General features: G+C 37.3%; 2 protein-coding genes across 5 annotated transcripts in view; both read left to right on the forward strand.

The window, feature by feature from the left end:
* The window catches only part of LOC122710325 (TSC22 domain family protein 1), a 123001-nt gene extending 112777 nt beyond the window's left edge, over window positions 1–10224 (forward strand). For all 4 annotated transcript variants that reach the window (XM_043928093.1, XM_043928091.1, XM_043928092.1 and 1 more), the window contains exons 4-7: window positions 813–835; window positions 4557–4715; window positions 5211–5565; window positions 6066–10224. In XM_043928093.1, coding sequence (XP_043784028.1) covers window positions 813–835; window positions 4557–4715; window positions 5211–5565; window positions 6066–6480 — 952 coding nt within the window. In that variant the 3' untranslated portion in view covers window positions 6481–10224. The remainder of the gene's footprint in view (window positions 1–812; window positions 836–4556; window positions 4716–5210; window positions 5566–6065) is intronic.
* Window positions 10225–12047: 1823 nt separating this feature from the next.
* Window positions 12048–13899, forward strand: LOC122710310 (abasic site processing protein HMCES). Its single transcript, XM_043928063.1, has 6 exons — window positions 12048–12202; window positions 12299–12521; window positions 12708–13019; window positions 13088–13195; window positions 13335–13489; window positions 13608–13899. The coding sequence occupies exons 1-6, from the start codon at window positions 12183–12185 to the stop codon at window positions 13741–13743; spliced, it is 954 nt and encodes a 317-aa protein (XP_043783998.1). The 5' UTR covers window positions 12048–12182; the 3' UTR covers window positions 13744–13899.
* The last annotated feature ends 522 nt before the right edge of the window (window positions 13900–14421 follow it).

A 14421-nucleotide genomic window follows, 5' to 3' on the forward strand; every position in this document is an offset into this window, starting at 1 on the left:
GGGGGGGGGAAGGAGAAATTCATCCGGTTGAATTTCGAATCGAAACACGAGAACGAGAACGGTAAAACACCTGCGCGCTCCGTTTCCGTGAGATTGATTTCGAAATCCATGCAAAGAGGAAGAAGGAGGAGGAGGAGGAGGAGGAGGAGGAGACGATGGAGGCTCGATACGGATCGGCGATCAGCCAGATCCGCGAAACGATCGCGGTTTAGCTCGGATCGATTCCCGTTAAATTACCACCTACCACCGCAACGCGTCGAAATGGGGGGGGGGGGAATCGGGGCCCATAATAAGGGGGGGGGGGAGGGAGGGGAGGGAGGGTGAACCGGTTGCTAACTAGATCGGTCGATTTGAATCCGAAGGGGAAAAAAGTCGGGAGGAGGAAAGAGAGGAAGGAAAAGAGGGGAGGGGTGTTGCGAAACTGGGGACAATCGTGATAACTGTTCGATACTTTTGTTCTTTCAAAGACGTCGAGCCATCTTACGATTCCGTTTCCTTTCGGTAGACAGAGTTATTGGACGTTGATCCAAGCTGAAAAAGTTATATAGGAAATCTAGTTAAAAGTAAAGCTGTTTTCGAGTAATTAATTATAGAAATGGTTATTCGTAACTAAACAATTATTAAATTTTGCCCATCATTTTGAGAAAAATCATATCCGTTCTACGCGCTTTTCGAGTGAATTTTTTTAAAGCAACAACTTGAAATTGTCTAGATCTAGTAATTCGAGGATTTCATAGTTGATGTTAATTCGAAAATTAGATAATTCCAATCCAGATGGAATTAATGGAAAATTTTCTCTTTCTGTGTTGCAGATTGAAAAGCGCCGGTGGCAGAGGTAAGTCTCCAAATATGTATGTACGATTTCAATACGAATAAGAAAATATATAATTCCCGATTTTTGATAACGCGCATCCTGACAATCGCGTTTCCATGTGTAGAAAATTAATACAATAGACAGTACAAAATGCCCCTGTAATGTAATTATAGCTTATTATCGATCCGACGGACCATATTCACGAACGAGTCGCAATTATTCCAATCCCTAAGCAGGGGATATCAATTCATAGTTCCACCCGTCCTTTTATCCTCCCTCCCCCCCTCCCTTGTCGTTAAAATATGATATCCTCCTTCTAATAATTCCTTTTCGTGCCTCCTTTGTGGAACGCTCTTTGAAACCTTATCTGTATTCCGAAAACCTTGCCACGTGTAGCGCGATCGACAAAAGGGATCAAGAGAAAAGGAATGAAGCTATTATAAAGAAAATTATAACGAGAAAAAAAAATAAAAAAATATATATATATATATATAATTCTATTAGCATAGAAAAAAAAGAAAGGAGATTATACGACAAAATAAATCATCTATTTATCAAAGAAAAAGTTCCCACTAGATCCGGATTGACACCGAGACGCATGGCGTCGATCGGTGCAAACGAGAAGCATAGACCGTAGTAGAATCGTGGCATCGAGTGTCAGAGCCGATTGGAGTTTAATTAGTTGGCATAATGAAAGTCGGCTCACAGCGGTATATTCCGAAGCGAGAGAGAGAGAGAGAGAGAAAGAGAGTAGCTACCTACCGCTCTCGCGTGCACATACACACACATAGATACACACATACACGTTAAAGGGTATAGGACGCGACGGACGAACGACATAAAGGACAGTGAAGCGCGTCTAATTAACTTTCTGATTTAAAATCACCCGCGGCACGATACGATCAACGAGCGAACCGGCTGCTAGGAGTCCGAGAAGAAGCCCTGCCAGCGGATGAACGGAGAACGGTTGGAATCGGGGCAAATAGAAGGAGAGGGGGCGCCACCACCGAGGGGATACAACGAGGGTCACCCGAATTAATTATCCGACACTCGTTTCACCGAACCTCCTTCGAACTCCTTCGTCGTTCCTCCTCCGCCGATCTCTTTCTCTCCGCCATTTGCTTCTTAAGTGGCCTTCACACCGCAGCGAGTGGCGCCAAATATCGATCGAACCCCTCCCCCCTTTCTCTCGGATAACGATTACGATCCATTGAAATCGTTAAGGTTCATAATTAACGCTTATACGAATTAATTTGATCGAGGATAATTAGAATAGAAAGTATGAAGTGTATATATATATATATAAGTATATACTATATATATATACTATATGTATATAAAGAGTTCCATAAGGGGAGATGTTTGAAATTTTAAAAAATTTTCGCCGCAGTCTCATAAATTTTGCTATTAAGGAGGCAGTAAATTACGGGAGGCAAGGCATACGTGTTTTCCCTCATACTACTACCTACCGAGAGATTCTATTTTTGTCCTTTCCGTCCGTTTCTATTAATTACGTTAAAACCGCAACGATCGTCGCCAGTCACGAGCTGTCCTGCGTGTAAACGTGCCAACGATGAAATTATAGGTGTACTCGAATATGGATGTAATTGGAATTTCTAGCGGCGCGCGACTGCGTTGCGCGGCGACCAATTTCACAGAGGAGGCGGGGGAGAAAAAAGGAAAAGGGGAAAAGAAAACGAATTAATGGAAAACATCGTTGAAGCGTACAGCCGTACGTAATCGGCACGAATCGGCAAGGGGACAAGGGAGGCGTTAATGGACGGAGCTGAAACTGGCTATTACGCAAAAAAAAAAAAAAAGACGCAATGGCGATTCGCTTTAATCGACTCTTCGTATCCGTCGAAAAAAATATTCTCCACCGTCTTTTCAGCCGAGAAAAAAATAAATAAATAAACCGATTCGAACGGTCGCGTGCTCAAAGAAAAATCTCGCATCGATGAAAATTTTGTTTGACACGTGAACTGCCAAGGAAAGAACATCAAACGAAAATTGTGTATCTTCGGCCACGTAATAACGAGCACGCACACGAGAAAACGAGTATATATTACGAGCTTTCTTCCTCTTTTCCCTCCCTCCCGCTGTGACGCCCCTCCTCGCATCCAATGTCGACCAATTAATATTCCAATAACCGTCCAATCCGGTAAATCACGCGGGTTAACGCATCCAGAAGAAGATCGAAGTTGGAAGTGACAGCCTGGAAGAGAGAGACCTGGATCCGGTTACCTCGCCAAATGGATGTGTTAATCACCGATGAAATCGAGCACGTATAGTTTGGCGTTATAGGTTCGTGGATAAAGAGGAAGGAGAAATTTTTGCGACGTCTTTGGATCTTTGGATTATGAACTGGAAGGGGCGAAATCTACGCGTACCATGTTACGCGAGAACCGATAAATCGACACCACCTTATTTGCGATATATCGATATAAACGGCTTAACGCTTGCCGTTCAATGTTAAATTGCAGGCGAACGGAGTCGTGTTTCACGATAAATAACGCGATTACCAACCGACGACTCGTCCCGTAATCGATTGCGTTCGGAATTCCATTCTAGCTTCACTCGGGCGCAAATGAAGTCGCGTTTATCCTCCTTTTTCGCATGATGAAGTATCTCGTAAGAGTGGCACGTAATGAATGGAAGGTTGATTAGGGAGAAGGGTGATCGGCAATTGAAATCCTTCTTCCATTTGTAAACGAATAATTTTTGATCCAAGACAAATCCTTTTTCTTCTTTTTATTCTTCTCCCGTCCTCCCTTTTTCGATCGATGAAAACGTTATAATTCTCTATCGAACAGAAAATACGCGAGAAAATTCGCGTCTCCCATTACCGAATAATCTCGTGCACAGATGCTAATTATGTAAATTATGGTATAACGGCTCGTTATAAATATCCACGGACGGTAAGTTGGAAAAAAAAAGGAAAAGTTAAAGTTTCGCCCGTACGCGGCTCTGCACGTCACTCTGCTCTTCATTCCGTGAGCAATTATCCTCGCTGTAGCTGTAGCTTCTCGGAAGAAAATAGAGTCTAGACGAGGCACGGGAGAAGAGATTATACTCGTTACACGCGTGCACGCCGCTGGTGTAAGGGCACGGCGATAAACGAGAACCAGTCTTCTTCTCTATCTCCTCTGGCTTCAAGTGACAGGACGTTCCACACGACGTTCCGTTCGAGACGACGAAAACCCCCGGACAACGATCCATCGCGAGTTACAGGACAGGATATTTCCCATAATCTCGTTTTTCTTCCATGTCCGTTTACACACGAGCATGAGCCGGTACGTCTGATCTATCAATTCCGAATTCCTTTCTTTCTATTTCCCTCCTCTTCCCACCCATTCCTCTCCGTTTCTCTTTCTCCCACCGTGCTTCTCAATCCATCCCAAACCTCGCTTCTATAAGCGCCATGACAGCACGATGACGGGCGCACAATGAGGCCATACAGAAAACAGCCGCTTTTTTCCCTCCCCCCTCCTCTCTCTCTAAGTTTCGTGTCATAATGCGGTGATTCGGGTCCTTGTATACAGGAGGTAATATATATCTATGCACGTGAGCCTATATACGTGAGTAACGTAACAGGATTCTGTCCAACCTCACCTGGCACTTGACGAGCTTCGTTTTCGATTCGACCCCACTCCACGATGAAACTCGAGCATACAATTCTCGTTCAACGGATTTTCCAAGCCTCGCGTGGGATAATATATATATATATATTTTTTTTTTCCAGCGAATTGTTGCAACGTCGGCGTGGACGATACGAACGCTCAAGAAACCAGTGGCCCGGGTAGCGGAGGAGGAGCTGGAGGTGGAGTGGCGGTTATACCCGATCGACCGCCTCTCGAACTCGACAAGCTGCCACCTTATCACGATGTCGCTCCTAGTCCTGGTACGTATCTCCTTAAATACATCCGTTACAAGGTAAAATAGAGATCGATAGTTATCGACTGGATTACCTACTGCTCACTATTGGAAAGAAGTCTTCGCTAGGACCACCTATCTCCACTTCAGACGTTTTGTTAACAATTCTAACACCACACATAGTAATAAAAGAGCTACAGTTATATGTATATTATAATTATCCAAGATTGGAAGCTGAAAAATTATCGTTAACAAATCTTAATTATCATATTACGAGAAGTAAAAAAATGTTCTATATAGCATCGATACTTTAAAATATTCTGAATTCTACGTTAATGCATCGAGGTTTACATACGTGAAAACGGGCGAGACTTCTTTCTCACCAACGAACGATATACTTATCCTTGTGCCGTTTGGAATTCAGTTTAAAGTTTTTGAAACGCGATAGGGATGGTGGATAATTGGCACAGAAAGGAAACGAGTGTTGCGCGAGTTTTATGGATGTGGTGTGATGTGATTCAAGGGCACAATGTGTGGTCGTGGTTAGGCTCGCGACGCGGCGGCGGTACACCGGGAGTCGTGACGACGCCTCTGTCGCTTCCGCAACACAGACGAGCGATGAATCTCCCCGTGGAGAACCACTACACCCACATGCAAACCGACGAGGCTCTATACGCAGAGCTGGACTCTCAGGCCGCGAGCTACGCGAGCGATCTCCAGCTACAAATGAGAGGAAGCTCGACGTACGGTACAACTTCCGGCGGCCAGGACGACGAGTACCACGAGCTCGACGCCGCGAGGTTACATCGTCATTACGGCGGTAGCAACGGGGACGGATCTCTGCAGAGGGACACGCTTCGTACGCGCCACAGTAAAAGGTAAATTAATTTACGCCATCTTCCTTTTCATCCTCCTCGATTCATCTGCCATTCGATAATTTCGATACCCCCTCCCCTTCGATTCTTTTCTTTCTAATTATTAAATATTATTTGCTATCTTCGCAAACTTGTTTCCCCCCCACCAATCTTCTCAATTTCACGCGAAGAACAAGTCTATCAAGCGTGGAACGTGGACGAAGGGAAACCTCTAGAATTTATATATTATATTACCATTTCATGCATTTAATTAATACTATCAATATGCATTTCAAATATAAATAATAGCTTTAAAAAGTGAAGCGTTATCGGACATAAATTCAAGTTAATTATTAGTTGGAAACCAAGCTTGATTTCTTCCATTTTATCGTTCCTTGGAACACTATCCGTCGCTCGAAAATGACCGATCGTTACCCGATGCATCGATAGAATGAAAACTCGTGCAATCGATCGAGTTTCTGGAGATTGAGCAGCCGTAACGCGATCTTTTTTATATTATAAAGGTTACAAGAACCGGATTACGAGATGTACGAGAACGGGCCGTCGACGCCAGTCCCGCCTGGTCAGATGCAGCATCACCACCACCATCACCACCACCACCACCACAATCATCACCATCATCATCCTCAGGAGCTACGCGTGGGTAGCAGGAACGGGGACCACCCCTCCTACCAAAACACCGCGTACACAGGAAGCGACGCGGAACCGGATGGGCCGACGTTGAGCAGCGCGCCGAGCAGCGCCTACTACAGCGACCTGAGCTCGAATTCGGCGAATCAACAGATGCCACCGGCGGCCGCACCAGCCTCCGGAGCCAACACGAATCTCCACCTGAACCAGCAAGGGGGAGGCCTGGAAACGCCTCAGTATCGATTGGCGGCGATAAACGAGACCTCGGTACCATCCGACTATATTTAGAACCAAATTTCTTCAAAAGAATTAGAGCGAGCGAGCGTGTTTTTCTTATATTTATCTTTCTTTCCTCGAGAAAAAGAAGAAGAAGAAGAAGAAGAAGACTGAACGCGCTTTTTGAGACCAAGATGACAATCCCAACGACTCAGGACATTATATTAAGATCGTAGGAGATGTTGCGAATCGAGTATCGGAGATTAGATTGCGAGGTTAGGTTTGCCAGGGAACGCCAGGGAAAGGGAATTCCTCGACGATGAGATTCACGGCGAAACGGTAGTGCCATAACAAGTACCCCGGTCGATGTCTTCGAGATTGGTTGGCGGACGCGACGAAAGCGAGAAGAAGAAAAATTTCGAGCAATTTTTCGAAAATTCTGTTTCCGATAAGAGAGAAAAGGGAAGGGAAATTTTTATCCGAGGGGATTTTTAAAAATGTATCTCGTACGAATGGTACGTGTGAATATTTAACGAGATAAATCGGTGCTCGTCACTGAATCGTTAAATACAAGGTATCCGCCGTCAGGTTCGATCCTCGTTTATCTTCGATCCTCGTTCGACGCTGGAATTAATTCGTTTCACCCGATTCGGCAGGACTCGTTTAATCGACGCCGTCGTGTCCTCTTAATTACCTTCCCCTCGGACAGCCTCGATTGTTCCTTCGACAGAACACGAACCGGTGGAGACGTTCCCCGCCCAACGGATTCCCCGCGTTTTACGTCTTTCGTTCGTATCTCACCTGCGCACCCACCTTGTCGCAATCACCTTCCAACAATCCCCTTCTTTAAATCCCACGTAAATCTCCAATTTCGATTCACCGCCGAAGTTTAAATAATTCATTCATTCGGCATAAATAAGGTATAAAGAAGAGGAGGAAAATTTTGATCGTCGCGATTCATTATAGGCTCTTGAGAAATTTGAAAGAATTCTGTAATTTTGTAACTCTTATTATTAAATTTTTAAACTCTCCTTGGGTAACTCTGATCCACTATGAACTTTCAAAAAATTCTAATTCATTGTATAACTATTATTATAAATTTTTAAAATTCTCCTTGGGTAATTCTGATCCATTATGGACTCTCAAAAAATTCTAATCCATTGTAACTATTATTACAAATTTTCAAACTCTCCTTGGATAAGGAAGTAACTCTGATCTACTATGGACTCTCAAAAAATTCTAATCCATTATATAACTATTATTATAAATTTTTAAACTCTCCTTGGATAACTTTGATCCACCATGAATTCTCAAAAAATTCTAATCCATTGTAACTATTATTACAAATTTTCAAACTCTCCTTGGATAAGGAAATAACTTTGATCTACTATGGAACTTTCAAAAAATTCTAATCCATTGTACAACTATTATTACAAATTTTTAAACTCTTAGATAACTCTGCTCCACCATGGACTCTCAAAAAATTCTAATCCATTGTATAACTATTATTATAAATTTTCAAACTCTTCTTGAATAACTCTGATCCACTATGGAATTTTCAAAAAATTCATTGTAACTATTATTACAAATTTTCAAACTTTTCTTGGATAAAGAGATAACTTTGATCCACTATGGACTCTCAAAAAATTCCAATTCATTGTAATTATTATACAAATTCATTTTCAAACTCTCTTTGGATAAAGAGATTCTGTTGTAACTCTTAAATTAAATTAAATTTTCAAATTTTCTCTGGATAAGCTTGATCTACTATGGACTCTCAAAAAATTCTAATCCATTGCATAACTATTATTACAAATTTTCTCCTTAGATAACTCTGATCTATTATGCATTCATGTCAAAAAAATTCGAAAGAATTCTAGAAAAAGATCCATTATAACTATTATTACAAATTTTCAAATATTACTCACAACTAATTCTCCTTATTTAAAACACGGATCGTATAATAAATGCATAATAAATATTTTGAAAAGGGAATCGAGGAATGAAATTCTTCGGCCATTTTGGTTCAACCCCGGATAAATCGACGTAAATTACGCGAAAGTGCCGCGTGCCCGTAAATTACCAGTGCGACAAAGAATGGCAACGCTTCGTTGAACGGCCGAAAAATCGTTGGCGGCTCTCCTCTTTAACACAGGAGGGGTCCGCGCAACAACAGATGCAACGATGCAACTTGCAATAATTAATTGCGCCCCCGCGGTCACAATGGCGATAGGGAGAGGGAGAGAGAGGGAAAGAGAGCGAGAGCCGGTGGGGTGGCTGGCGCGCATTATTCCGCCACGAAAAAAATCCCACGAACGAGGCGCGCTGTCCGATCGCTGGTTTCTTATCGTTACGCGAACGAGAACGGAATTTTATGGAATTCGTTTGGTGCCCACGCTTAATTAAGGTTCCGCTTTCTTCCCCGACAAAAGGATCTTCCGCATCTTTTCGCGTTTTCAGATTCGCCAAGAAATTTATATTCTCGGTTATATTCTCAGACATTCTACCACTTTCGTTAGAATTTCGTGTAAAATTGTGTGAATCAATTTTCTTTTTAATCGAAAGCGTCTAAAGTGTATATAGTATTTTTAATAAAACGCCAATGCAAGAAAAAAAAAAAAAAGAGAATGATAAGAAAAATGACGATAAGACGAATTAATATAAAATGAAAGAAATCTCCGTCTACGTTCCATTTTCTAAAATGCAAAGTTTACTCCACTCGTTTACTCGGCGAGGAGAGTCTCGAAATTCTTGGAAGAAATATTATTTTTATAATAAAAAGAGAAAAAAAATTCGGCGAAATTTCTGGATCGACGTGGAACTTGGCCGTGGAACGAGGAGGAGAAGGTGGTGGAGGAGCGCGCACCATCTTCGCCCCTGCTACGGGATATGTAAATTATACATGTAAATATAGCGAGGCAACCGAGCCGAGAAAGATCGAACGGCGAGATATTGAGATACGTGTTGGCGATCCGCACACTTTCGCCTCTTCCTTTCGTCGATTTTATGCGATCGAACGCTCCTGGTTAAAAGTCACCGGATATCTGTTGACTTTAAACGCATAAATTTATCGATCTATTAATCTGTTAACTGCGTACGTACTCACCGTTCCTTCATTTTTCCTCCACACAATTTGCAACATTTTTAAAACACAGCTAACAAATTAATAATTCAAATTTGTAAACTTGTTTCTTTCGTCTATATTAATTGTAAAATCGTATATCTAATGTAATTGCGTAGTTTCGTATAAAGATATATTTATATTAGTATCGTTAAAATGTAAAGATTTGCTTACAAATAACGTGAACGTGGCTCGTTGCAATCCCAACGTTCATTTGTATTGTGCGAGTGTCCGGTGACTTATGGACGGGAGTGTTTACGCCCGAATACCTTTGTCGTCGCTCCGCCACCGAAAAATATTCTTATCCCCGCGTGCGCGCATACCGCCAACCCGCTAATTCCTATGCATTTTTCGCATTACCGGTGAAACGGCAGCGTTCCTCGTTGCCCGAGGAGAGTTCCCACAATGGAAAAATGTTAAGTGGAATGAAACCCTTAACTCTGCCCGGTTAAATTGTTCATCGACTGGTTTCGTCGTATCGCGTGTCGTTTCGTTTGAAAATTTATCCGATGTGGAGGACCGAGGAATTTCGATCGATCGTCCTCGGTCGAAACGATGGATTTCCCATTCTTTCGCGTCGAGAGAGAGATTAACGCGAGTTATGATGGAATTAGGCAATATCAAGATTTGTACGGACAGATTCTTATAAAACTTTCACATTTTGACGCTTTGTATATGTTTAAGAGACTCGGGAAAAAAGTAACAAAGTCTTTAGTTTAAAAGAATCGTTTTAAAAAGGATAAATTGAAAAATATCAGAAGAGATATTAAAATTAAAAAATTTCCTGCATAAATGAAACTTATGAATAATATGTAAATTGTTTATCGTGTTTGCACTTATCTTGGAAAAGAATCTCGCGTCATTTTTCTAACGAGCCTCTCATTCATAGATGTGGAAGTTTATCGATATAATTTATGAATAAAGAGCGGCGCAAAAATTGTGATTAACCGTGTTGAAACTCGTGTTGCGTAAAGGTTTCTTACCGATCGATTAAAATCAGATGCATCGTTACGAAACGACAGGAAATATAACGGAAATACACGTCAGATAATTTAAAAAAGTTGAGAGAATGGAAAGAGCGTGATGGTAATCACGCCAATGATATATTAAGATTTTGTTACATCAACAACGTTCCTGACAGAAACGCACGATTTCTATTTTTGTGATGTGATGTTTCTTGCCACTAATGTAATATAAATCTAGCCGATTTTAAAGATAATGTATAAAAATTCACTTGATGCGTGAAATATTTTATAATTGTAAAGAGAAAAGAGAGTTTGCTTATATGGTGTAATTAATGTTAATTATAGACATGAAACGGTGCTAAGAATGAATTGTCATACTTGTAATTCGATATTTTGTAATTTATATATTGTTGTTCTTTAACAAGATTAGAAAAGATGTTGAAATCGACGTTCGTTGTTATTTACGCGTGCAAAAATATTGAACGAATGAACGCAAATAAAAAAAGATTTCCACTATTTTTTGATAATTCTACAGTGCAACAAAGTATTAAGTTTAGAATAACTATGAACACAAGTTGTATATAACATTGTAAATTGTAAAGAAATTATTTTATTTTCATATATATAATCGTGAAATGCTTGTGTACATGAATGGATATTCTGTGCGCAATTAAGTCAATTATTGTGACCAATTTTTAAAGGCATTGCACTTTTTGTATGTAAGAAAATGTACAGTGAATAAAGACAAATTTCATATCTATGAGCTTTATCGATTAATACGTTATTTTCTATTTTATCATTTATTTTATTATCTCAATCGAATCAATCGTAAAAAAAAATTGTGAATCTTAGAATTTTTAAAAATAACATTAAATAAAATATATACTATTTTTGTGGAACGATTATGCAAAGAAACTATCCTTTTTTTCATTTTTTAGAATCTTATGAATATGTTATATATAAAATAAACAAGAAGTATTCAAAAGTATAATATTATAATAAGAATAGTAGATGGGAAGATTTCAATAAAAATATTGAAATCAATATTATTTTCAGAATGCCGCAAATGAAACTCGCAAATGAAAAAAAATAACAAAAAAAGAATAGAAATAGAATAAGAATTGATTATAGTGCGCCATCTCTTGTCCAAAATATCCAAAAAATCTTTTTAAAAGCGGTTAAGAGATGGCACGAGTTTTCAATTCTTATCTCACTTTATTCTTTTTTAAAGAAGTGTCTTTGATCTTCAAGAGATGGCGCTAATAGTCCTTACCCTATTTTGTTTTTCAAACAAATATTTTTTTTTATTTGCTCTCTTTGTCTATGTTGAGTCATTTGCGGTATTACAAAGATGACGCTAATTTCACAATTTTTCTTTGTTCTATAATAATTTTATCTTTCTTTGTTCTAAAATAGAATAATATTTTTTTTGTTTATATATCCTTAAAATTAATAATAATAAAATTAATAATAATATTAATAATAATAAAATTATCTTTCACAAAGATATTTTTCGCTATTGAAGAATTTCATTCATTTTCTTATAAATAGAATAAAATTTTGCTATATATATACTTCCTTTTTTTATATTTATATAAATATTTTTAAATATTTACAAATTCCCGCCGGATAATAATCCAGCGTAGGTGGCATTAGTACATTCAAATGGATAGAGTGGCGCGAGAAACATGTGTGGTCGAGCAGCTTGGTAAGTAATTTTATCGTATAATTTCAATAATTAATTCATAATACAAAAATATCATAATCCTCTAATAATAAAGAAAACTTACTAATAATTTCACAGTTCTTTAAATCCAGATAGTTTATGTCGCGCTTGTGATTACAAGGATGCAACTGGCAAACGACGCACAACATCATGGACCAAAACTGACATCGAATATATTCCATCTACTAATATCGGACCTAAAGATGCTCTTCCTTGCATTATTTCCGGCTTACACTTTGGCAAAGAGGACGAACAAGTTCTTTGTGCTATGATGTGGAGTATGATTCCCCCTTGGCACGAGGTCAGTATTTACAAGATTAAATTAAATGATATTTCATGAATAGGGATACGCTCATTGTAATTATCAGTTTAATTTCGACAAATTGACACAAAGAATATTTATTCAAATGTAAACATATTTATTATATTTTCTTACTTGATAACAATAATTGATAATTTAGGGAAAAAAAATTTTTTTAATTTTTAGGGAGATTACAGAAAACATAATTTGTCAACACATAACGCGCGTTTAGAAAATATTAAAAATTCCAAATTATACGGAACACCACTTCGTAAAGGACAAAGATGCATTGTGCTTTGTGAAGGTTATTACGAATGGAAAGCTGGAAAAACCAAAAAAGAATCTAAACAACCATATTATATTTATGCTACTCAAGAGAAAGGAGTAAGAGCAGATGATTTTTCGACATGGAAAGATGAATGGTCTGAAGAAACTGGTTGGAAAGGATTTAAACTTTTAAAGATGGCAGGAATTTTTAATACGTTTAAAACTGGAGAAGTAATTCAATGTATTAAGTTTATGTGTAGAATATAAATATACAACTATAGAAATAAATTATATTTTAGGGAAAAATAATATACAGTTGTACAATAATTACAACTGAATCAAATAGTATACTTTCTTGGTTACATAATCGTGTACCCATTTTTTTAAACAAAGAACAAGATTCACAGGTAAGAAAATGAAGATATTATATTATATTTATATTGAAAAAAATTTCTTTTATTTTATTTATATTATATGTTTAAATATTTTTCAAGATAAATTAATATTACAATGGATTTATTTATTTATTTCTTTTTTTTGTTACAGATTTGGTTGAATGAAAAATTAACAATAGATGAAGTTGTTGACAAATTAAATAAATTAACATTATCAGATGGTGATTTAAATTGGCATACAGTCTCAACTCTTGTAAACAATGTATTATGTAAAAATGAAGATTGCAGAAAAGAAAAAAAGCCCATGTATGTATATAAATGTATATAGAACAGTACAATTAACTTTTCTCTATTCGAATTATGACCTTTTAATCCTGTCAAGTGACATGCTAGACTATTGATTTACTAATTCTATTATGTACAGTGAAGAGAAAAAAAACAACTCTAGTAGTTTTATGGCTTCTTGGTTGAAGAAAGGGTCTGCAGAATCGGCTAAGAGAAAAAGTATGGAAACTGAAAAAAATGACAATGTAATGTCAAAAATTGCAAAGGAAAAATAATTTTATCCATAATTACAAATAAGATCACTTACAAAAGTATAAACTTTACTTTTTTTTAATTGTAAATATCAATGTTAAAATATTTATTTAAATTATATATTTTCTTTTTATTTTTATATTTTGTAAAACAATAATTTTTCTTTGTAATAGTATTTGTATTTTTTGTCATACATATTGAATAGAAAAAAAAATCATAAAATAAGATTTTCTCTTTTTAATTTATAATTGTGAAATATAATGTGTAATTATTTATAATCAATATTTATATAAAATTAAAGCACAATTCTGTAAACATTAGTACTAAAAATAAAATAACACATATATTTTAAGCATAACCTTTTGTTTTTCTATATTTTGAACACAAACATTAATAAAAAAAACAAAGCTTACTTGCGAAATATTAATTTCAAAAAATATTTAATCTTATTGATCTTATTTACTACAAATTTATAATAAATTTATTTATAATAAAATAATGAATTTATAAGAGTATATTGTATATTAAATTAAGTTCATTGTATATTAAATTAAGTCTATTTCGAGTATATAGTTCAGTATATAATAAATTAAGTCTATTTCATACGTAAATATTTTTATAAAATATTTTCAAAAATATTTTTTAAAAATTTATTTCAGAAAACGAAATTCTATTTGGCGCTCATTAAAACGCATGCGTAG

The sequence above is a fragment of the Apis laboriosa genome, unplaced genomic scaffold, assembly GCF_014066325.1.
Source record: "Apis laboriosa isolate Shangri-la unplaced genomic scaffold, ASM1406632v1 scaffold14551_cov152, whole genome shotgun sequence".
NCBI lineage: Eukaryota > Metazoa > Arthropoda > Insecta > Hymenoptera > Apidae > Apis > Apis laboriosa.